The 9,740-nt window shown below is 39.9% G+C and overlaps 1 protein-coding gene across 1 annotated transcript; it reads right to left on the minus strand.

Moving 5' to 3' along the window:
* Positions 1 to 152: 152 nt before the first annotated feature.
* Positions 153 to 4,538, minus strand: LOC149380127 (uncharacterized). The gene is made up of 3 exons (XM_089603432.1): positions 4,326 to 4,538; positions 584 to 3,985; positions 153 to 415 (listed from the first exon to the last, which is right to left on the minus strand). Exons 1-2 carry the CDS (start codon positions 4,508 to 4,510, stop codon positions 589 to 591), a joined length of 3,582 nt encoding a protein of 1,193 aa, XP_089459558.1. The 5' UTR covers positions 4,511 to 4,538; the 3' UTR covers positions 153 to 415; positions 584 to 588.
* Between the last annotated feature and the right edge of the window lie 5,202 nt (positions 4,539 to 9,740).

Raw genomic sequence — 9,740 nt, forward strand, 5'->3', positions numbered from 1 at the left:
TGTATTTTTCTTCCGAAACTTTCTCCCTTACCTCTCTTACTAATTCGTTTTCAGTTTCTTCTAATTTGAAAATAGTACAACACACTAGAATGTAACCAACAGAACAGTAATAATAAGAAATGTTCAAAAATAGCGTTAAGTAGGAAAAGAACTGAAAAACCAACCGCATAAAATCAAATTAATATGTTTTCTTCTTCTTCAAGAAAATAACTCTTCGACAAGTACATTTACCAACACCATATATAGTGATCTTTTACAATAAGGAACACATGCATTTTCGATGATGTAAAGGACCTTTGGGGCTTATGGACTCTCGAGTTTAAATTCTGATTTCAGTTCATTAGACCTTTGCTTCCGAAGCTTTATATTTTCCTTCGCTACCTCATCTGTTCTCAGATTCTTCTACGATAAAAACCTGATCGAACATGAAACAAAGGTTGGCAAGTAAATGATGATATCATTTCTCAAATTTCGACAAGCATAAAGTAAAACAACATCAAGAACAATATAGCCAGAAAAACACAAATATATTCCAAAAAAAATAAAAATAAAAAAATCTATCAGCAAAGGAAATAACTCTTACTATGATCAAGTCCTCTGTATTCTCTGCTTCAGCCTCGCTACTTTGATCGCAATCATCGCAAGAATCCATTCCTTTTTGTCCTCGGCAAATCGGAAGTAAGCAATTCTCCAATTCTTCTTTAAAATCAGAATCCCGATAGCTCCCCATAAACCCAACGCATACCCGGTCGTCACCACAAACCAAAACAATATAGTTTCCTTCTTCTTCTCTTCATTATATCCTTTTCCATGGCCAGAGCTTATTGCAGGTTGGCATTTATTCGGCAATGGATCACCGCAGAGATTAGAGTTTCCGGCATATATTGATGGATCTGCGAGAGTTCGGAGCTGATTGCCCTCCGGAATTCTCCCCGAAAAGTCGTTGTTTGACAAGTTGAGGTGGCTTATGAACTGTAAAGCCGACAAGTTTTGTGGAATCGGACCAAACAATCGGTTGTTTGAAAGGTCAAGAGTCTCCAATAACTTCAGGTCTCCAATCTGGTTTGGTATTTTGCCTGACAACTGATTGTTAGACAAGTTCAGACCGAGTAAACCAGAGAGAAAACAAAGCTCACTTGGAATAACTCCGGTTAGCCTATTACTCGAAAGATCCATGATGTCAAGAAGTTGCAGCTGCAATTTGGAGTAGACGAGATCTAATCCTTTCGTAATCACCGAGAGCTTTTCCCTTCTCCAGTCTGGATCATCGTCTTTACTATACAGTAATGCGGTCGGATCAAGTGGCCGAGAAAAACCCATTCCACTGAGATTTTTGAAGCAACGAGGGATTTTTCCAATTAGATTATTCTCAGCAAGATCCAGGAACTGTAAGTAATGAAGATGGCATATTTGTCGAGAAATTCTTCCATGGAACATATTCTTTCGAAGCTTTAGAATCCTTAATGATGAAAAGCTTTTACCAATCCATGCAGGTATAAGGCCAGAAAAATTGTTCTCACCAATATCCAGTAGTTCCAAGCTAGTGCAATTTCTCAAAGCTCGTGGAATCTCCCCTTGGAAGTTATTTTTGCTGGCATGGAATCGTTTGAGTTTTGAGAGTTGTCCGAAAGAGCTTGGAATACTCCCCGAAAGCTTGTTTGATGACAGATTGATAACGAGTAAAGATTGCATTTCTTTCCAACAACGTGGCATTTCACCAGATAACCCGTTCTCCGAAAGATCTAGAACTTGCAAACCTCCCAGCTTGCACAGCGAGTTTGGGATCGGACCACTCATGAGGTTGTTTCCAAGACGGAGTATACTTATCTTCGGCAGGTTATTAGCGATATCCGCTAAAGGATTTCCAATGATTTTGTTTTTGGAGAGATCCAAGTAGTACAAAAGAGACCGTAGAGGCCAAGTTGGAAAATCTCCCGAGATATTAGAATCTGACAAATCAAGCACTCTAATATGTTGTTGTGTGTGAATCCATCGAGGGAATCGGGGACCAACAATACACGATGACATGTTTATGGTTTCTAGATTGAAAGGAGGAATCCAATCAGACTTAAAGTTGGCGATCAAATGGTTGGAACTGATGGTAATCGTAGCCAAACTTGAAAGGTTGGCTAAGTGACGTTCAGAGAAAACTCCATCCAATGAATTATGAGAAATGTCCAAACTCACCAAGTTGACTAATTGGCCTATGCTCTCAGGAAAATGCCCACTCAACTGATTATTTGAAATATCTAGGGACTCCAATGCTACCAAATGCCCCAGTGAATAAGGAATTGAATCATTCAATTGATTATCTGAAAGATCAAGGTCCTTCAAGGCTGACATGTTCTCTAATGATTGTGGAATTGAATCACTCAATTTATTCTGCGAAAGATCTAGGGACTCCAATGCTAGTAGACTCTCTAGGGATTGTGGAATCGAATCGCTCAAAAGATTATATGAAAGATCCAGATACTTCAAGGCTGACAGACTCCCCAACGACCATGGAATTGAATCATTTAATTTATTTTGTGAAAGTAACAGAGACTCCAAGGTTAGAAGATTCCCCAATGAATGTGGGATCGAATCACTCAGTTGATTATCTGAGAGATCCAGATACTCCAAGGCTATCAAACTCCCTAATGACTGTGGAATTGAGTTACTCAACTGATTACCTGAAAGGCTAAGAGACTTCAAGACTAGAAGATTGCCCAATGAGTGTGGGATTGAATCACTCAATTGATTATCTGAAAGATCCAGATATTCCAAGGCTATCAAACTCCCCAATGATTGTGGAATCGAGCTACTCAACTGATTACCGGAGAGATACAGAGACTCCAATGCTAGAAGACTACCCAAAGAATGTGGAATTGAGTCATTCAATTGATTATCCGTAAGATCTAATACTCTTAACTTTGAGAGTTTTCCTAAAGACAATGGAATTGAACCAGATAATGAATTTCCCTTTAGACTGAGATACTTTAAGTCATAACCGTTGTCGCATCTTGATAAACTCGTGTTTTTGTTCAAGACATCATGACCACCCAAGTTGTTCTTCGACAAATCCAATAAACTTGCAGAGCAGGCTTTGTTTAAAATTGAAAAGAACCCTCCTTCAACTCCATCGAACTCATTTGCGGAAAGGTCGAGATTTAGTAGTGTCTCTGGATTAACCAGCAAGAGGGGAACCTTTGAATTAAACTTATTATCCGAAACGTAAAGGGATCTGAGGGAAGTCATGTTGTGGAATATAGCGGAAATTGGTCCGATGAACCAGTTAGAGGAGAGATCTAAGGATTGGATTCTAGAAAGGAATGTGAAATTCATGGAAGCAGTGGTAGCAAAGTGAATGTTTTGGAGTCGACAATCTTTTAAGGTCAGGTGTAGAAGAGAAGGAAGATTACTGAGCACGTGCATTAAATCAACAGCCTCGCCCAAGTAAGCACCGGTCATGTCAAGGTGTCGCAACGATGAAAGACTCGAGATCCACCGGAGATTGTTTGCGCGTAATAATGTCCCGCTGAAAGAATAGACGTCGAGATCAAGAACTTGCAAGCTGGTAAGGTTACCTAATTGATGAGGAATTGTTCCTCCGAACTCTGCGCCAGAGAGATTAAGATATTTGAGATGGCTGAAGGAGCCAAAGAAGTCGGGAATTCGAATGCTGTTGAAGTTGTTTCCGCTCAGGTCCAAGTATTCCAGATATCTCAACTCCGCTAAACCAAAATCAACTTCCATCGAGGACAATCTCTCCGTGTAATTGTATTTGCTTTCCCAGTATATATCGTCGGGAATGAAACGAGAAGAAGATGGCACACTGAGATCGAGCTTGACAACATGACCGGTAAATGTGTTGCAACTAATGCCTCTCCAGTGACAGCAATCTCCACCGATCCAACTGACTAGTCGGTTCGAAGGGTCTTTGAAACTTCTTTTAAGCTTCATTAGAGCCACTCTTTCTCCTTCGATACATCCAGCTATTGAGTTTCTGCATAAATGTAATTTTATTCAACCAATGTAAGCCAATTACATCATCTTAATTATCACAAAAAAGAGTTTATATTGAGTTTGTTTTGATTTTTTTTCCAATTGCATTCATAACTTGACCAATAGAGAAATTAGATAAATTTCCGAATTAAGTTACTATATTGCAATTTAGTCATAGCAACGAGATTACTATAAAACTTCTAAATTTAGTTTGCATAATTAATATATTATCATATAACTATCCTCGTTAATAACTTTTTTTTAACTAAGAAAATCATCACCCTCTTGTATACACTTTTTTTTTTTTTTGCTCTCCTTATATATAAGAGATTGAGACTAACCTGTTTGAAGGAGCTTTAAAACTCTGTTTGAGCTTCAACGGAGTTTGTCTATCACCCTCTATCCAGCCCAAGGTTAAGTTTGTGCAAGCACATAACTGTATTCCTTTGAACAACAACAACACAAGAAATAGAAAAATTCTTGAGGTCGCAACTTTTTTCATCATTGCCAAAACTATATTTTTCATCAATCTCAGACCATACTAGCAATGAAGATTGACTGAGTAAAAGGGACTAGTTTGGTCTTCCAACTTTATACAAGTATTTTAAATAATGTAGTTGATGAGCCTCGAGTAACCCCACAGCATTAAATCCAAGCCCTACGGTTTCAACATTATTGCCTTGGATGCATTTGCAAAACCGTGTCAAGTCATGTAAGATGACAAGGCACCATTGACTTTTACGATGACTTTAGTAATCGTTTGATAATGAAATCGGAGCCTTCCTTAATATACGAAGTATTACATTATTCTCTATTAGTAACATTTGATTTGCATGACGGTCTCGGTTTATAATTCTGTCATTTTTTTTAGGGTTATTAAGTTATACAGCCACGGGATATAGCTCACCTTTCGTGAATTTCTTGTAAATAGCCAAGTTAACTTATTAACAGATTAGTAAAAGACTTATTTAATCCAGCCAAACATGTAAAAAAGGTAGTTAATAGGCTGCCACGTATGCAAGTTGGCTATTTACAAAGTATTTACCAAAGGTTGGCTAATTTACAATTCCTATAGTTTCGGTGGCTTACGTAGTCAATTTTTTGTTTTTTTTATATATTTCTGAATTTCTTTACCACCTAGCATCGTCTATCAGGGCCACAGCTTATAAAAAGTTGATTGTCGATGATTGACCGGTTTGCATTTTACAAAATTTCAGCGACCGTAGAACTGTGACATAGAAAAAACCTTTATAGAGCAGAACAACACAACAGACCACACAAGACACAATACAACATAGATAAATCATACTATATTGAACACGCATTTGGTATCTCTATATATTGTGTACAAGAAGCTCAAGAAATCCTCTCAAGACTTCAAAAAATGCTTCAACAAACGTTGCTTTTAGCCAACTCTGTGGCATGAACTATCACGCCTTCTTTGTATATTTTGTGGACTTAAAAGAGAGAAGATATTTTCTAACATATAAATGGTAGGACTCAACTCCAGAACTTCAATTGCTTGGATTGAGTTTGATTCTTCACTTGTAATTTTCACAAAAAGTTAGCATTCCTTTCCAATATATATTTTAAGAAAATGTGTAAGAACATCAGAGCCACAGGATTTATAAAATAAAAAATAAATAAATAAATAAGCTTTCTATCAGAATGTCAATTCATTGAATCTAGAAGCACGACAATGCAGTAGCACACACAATCATAGAAAAACCACACATAATTTTTCTCTTGTTTATCACATTTTTTCACATTAAAATATTGGGACATTAGAAAATATTGGAACTTATTGCAATTTAGATATCAAACCTGAATTTTAACATAACAAAAATAATAAAACCTGTATGGAGTAGCATAACAATACAGTACGTTAATGGACACAATGCAACATAGAAAAACCACACACTAACTTGCTTTTGTTATCTCTCTATTTAAATATTTCAGAACAAGCTCAATAAAATAGATCTGTTTGCCGTGCTAGCTTTAAGATAACTGCTTTTTGGCATCAATGGTCCAACCTTCTTTGTGTTTTGTGCTGTGCTGACTTGAAGAGAGGAAAAGAAAAACATTAGTAATTAAATATACGCTAATCTGATATTATAATCTATAACTGAAAATACAATATAATGACTTTTCTCATGGAAATTTTAGAGAGTGGAATTGCAATTGAGATATGGAACCTGACGTAAAACTCTGCAGTAACAATAGAAGAAAAAAAATTAAATTGGCGTCATATAAGATGGCTTATGAACTGTAAAGCCGACAAGTTATGTGGAATCGGACCAAACAGTCGGTTGTTTGAAAGGTCAAGAATTTCCAATAACCTCACTTCTCCAATCTGGTTCGGTATTTTTCCTGACAGTTGGTTGTTAGACAAGTTCAAACCATGCAAACAGAAGAGTGACCATAGCTTGGCAGGAAATGACTCCGGTTAGCTTGTTACTTGAAAGATCCATGATGCAATTTTGTGAACTCCAGATCCGATCCTTTAATTTGTCACCACCAAAAGCCTTTCTCTTTTCCAGTCTGGATAATGTGATGTCTCTATTCTACTACCCATTTCAATATACCCCTGAGAACCCGAATTAAGTGGCAGAGCACTACTCATTCCACTGAGATTAGTGAAGCAGCGAGGGATGTCTCCGATTAGATTATTCTGAGCTGAGATCCAAGAACTGTAAGTGCTGAAGATCACATATTGGTAGAGGAATTCTTCCATTCAAAATATTCTTCCGAAGCCTGAGAATCCGTAACGATGAAAGGCTAATCCAAGATTCAGGAGTTCCAAGTTGGTGCAGTTACTCGAGGCTTGTGGAATCTCCCCTTGGAACTTAATTTTGTTGGCATGAAACCTTTTCAGTTTCGAGAGCTGTCCGAATGAGTTTGGAATATTCCCCGAAAGCTTGTTTGAAGATAGATTGATAATAAATAAATATTACACGACAAAATTGTAATTCCTTGAACAGCAACACAGCAAAGAGAAATATTACATGGCTCATAACTTATTTCATCATTGTCACAACTTGATTTCTTATCAAACGCAGACCATACTGGTATTAAATAATATATAGAGTAAAGACTAGAAATGAAGACTGACTTATTAAATGGCCAAGTTTGGTTTTCTTACTTTGAAAAAGTCTAAAACAGTTCAAATTGATGAGCCTCATGAACTTGATTAAATGAGGCACTGAAGTAACCCTACAACATTTAATTCATGCCTAATGCCTACTTATAATACAATCGTAGTTCATGAATCGTATGATAAGGAACGAGAGAGTGTTTGTGAGAAACGTAGAGCTTTTCTCATTTTCTGATTAACCCAATACTGAAATGAAGCAGAGTACTTATACATTCAGTGTTTGTATGTAAAAGACTAAAAAGCCATCGAGGCTGTTATTACAGACAATATAAAAGAGTAAAAACGACATGATAATAAAATGACATAATAACGAGGACTCTAATACGCCCCCGCAAGATGGAACTCATGGCGGCCTGAAGATGTCCTTGAGAGCCATCTTGGAAATGAGAGACCGAAGATCAGATCCAACAACCGGCTTGGTGAGGATGTCAGCAAGCTGCAGACTGGAACGAATGGGCAGGAGCTTCAGAACCTGTCGCTGAAGGCAATCTCGCACAAAATGACAGTCGATCTCTATGTTTTTGGTGCGTTCGTGAAACGAGGGGTTCGAAGCGATGTGCACAGCAGCCTTATTGTCGCAGTACAAGACAGCCGGAGAAGGGCATGGAACAGCAAAATCACGCAACAATTGCTAAAGCCAAATGATCTCAGAGGCAGCCAAAGCAAGTGCACGATACTCGGCCTCGGCGGAGGATCGCGAAACAGTCCCTTGCTTCTTAGACTTCCATGCAATAAGAGAGTCCCCCACAAAAACACAAAAACCAGTGACCGACCGACGAGTGTCAGAGCAAGTGCCCCAATCAGCATCTGAAAAGGCGCGGATCTGAGAAGAAGGTGAGGCCGAATAGAACAGGCCAAGCCCAGGAGTGCCATTTATATAGCGAAGCAGGTGGTGCGCTGCCTGAAGATGTGGGACACGAGGAGCCGAAAGGAATTGGCTCAAAGTATGGACACAAAAGGTGATGTCTGGGCGAGAGATCGTCAAATACAGGAGGCGACCAATCAAACGAAGATAGGATGTAGCATCAGAAAGCAACTCACCGCTGGAGGCAGCAAGGGGAGTTTTTGGATTCATTGGAGACTTCGCAGGCTTGCAGTCCAAGAAATCAAAATCTTCTAACAAATGTAGAGCATACTGTCGTTGAGAGATCACCAAACCAGAAGAGGAACGTGCAACCTCAAGCCCAAGGAAGAACCTCAAATCACCAAGATCCTTCAACTTGAAGCGAGTGCCAAGAAAAGCCTTCACAGCAGCAATGAGGTCCGAATTAGGACCGGCAACAATGATGTCATCGACGTATACAAGCACGACAACAAACTGAAAACCACGTCCCTTAGTGAAAAGAGAGTAATCGGCCTTAGACTGTACAAATCCAAACTGCACTATAGCCTGGGTGAACTTCAAATTCCACTGCCGCGAAGCCTGCTTTAACTCATATATGGACTTGTGAAGACGACAAACGGGTTTGGAACCAGGTGGCAAGGGGTTAGTCGGAGGAGAGTAACCCTGAGGAAGGTCCATGTATACCTCCTCGAACAAGTCTCCATTAAGGAAGGCATTGTTGACGTCCAATTGAGCAAGTTCCCAGCCATGAGAAGCAGCTAAGGCCAGCAAGAGTTTGACCGTGACTAGCTTAGCCACCGGGGAGAAAGTATCCACAAAATCCACAACCTCTTGTTGGTTGTAACCTTTGGCAACTAATTGTGCCTTGTGTCGAGCTAAAGAACCATCTTAATGGAATTTGTTTTTAAAAACCCATTTACAGCCTATAGAGTGCTTACCCGGAGGCAAAGAAACCATCGACCAAGTATGATTAGCGTCCATGGCTGCTAGCTCTTCCTTCATAGCCAAGCACCACTGGTCGTCCTTAGCCGCTTGGTGATAAAACCGTGGCTCAAACACCATGGAAACAGCCATAATGAAGGGATGAAAGGAAGAGGACAAACGAGTATAAGAGAGGACCTTGTCCAGCGAATGTGGGGATGAACGTGCCGGAGCCTCGAGGACTTGATTCAGATGAAAATCAAGTAGCTTCGGGGGTAACCGACTAGGGCGCACGGACGGATGAACAACTTGGGCAAGCGGAGGCTGTTCTGGCGAGCTGGCTGATGGAGACAGCGACAAATCAGGCGTCAGTAAACCAGCACCAGGTGTGTCCTCAATAACCACAGCAGGCAGGGGGCTGCGATCAACAACAAGGCTAGGGTCTGGGGGATCAGCCATAGAGTCGTCAGATGCCCTCGAAAGCACAACTGTCGCAAAGGGATCAGGAATAGAGCTAACAAGCTTGACATCAAGAAAAGGAAAAACCATCTCATGGAAGCTAACATCACGAGACAAGAAAACTTCCTTGGTGTCCAAATCAAATAGCTTGTAGCCCTTAACCCCAGGTGGGTAGCCAATGAACACACAACGACGGGCGCGAGGCGCGAACTTCGTGCGATGGCCTCGAAGAGTGGACGCAAAAGCGAGACAGCCAAACATTCACAAAGAGCTGTAGTCCGGACTCTTATCGAGTAACCTTTGATAAGGAGAAATCCCCTGAAGGACCGGTGTGGGTGTACGGTTGATCAAAAACACTGCTGTGAGAACACAATCGGA

The sequence above is a fragment of the Urtica dioica genome, chromosome 12, assembly GCF_054948205.1.
Source record: "Urtica dioica subsp. dioica isolate 48M chromosome 12, U.dioica_male_clone48M_v1_H2, whole genome shotgun sequence".
Taxonomy (NCBI): domain Eukaryota; kingdom Viridiplantae; phylum Streptophyta; class Magnoliopsida; order Rosales; family Urticaceae; genus Urtica; species Urtica dioica.

Coding starts and splice junctions, on each gene's coding strand:
- LOC149380127 (XM_089603432.1), bottom strand. CDS start 4,510: ATGAAAAATATAGTTTTGGCAATGATGAAAAAAGTTGCGACCTCAAGA. Junction 3,986..4,325: donor TTTAAAGCTCCTTCAAACAG/GTTAGTCTCAAT, acceptor ACATTTATGCAG/AAACTCAATAGCTGGATGTA.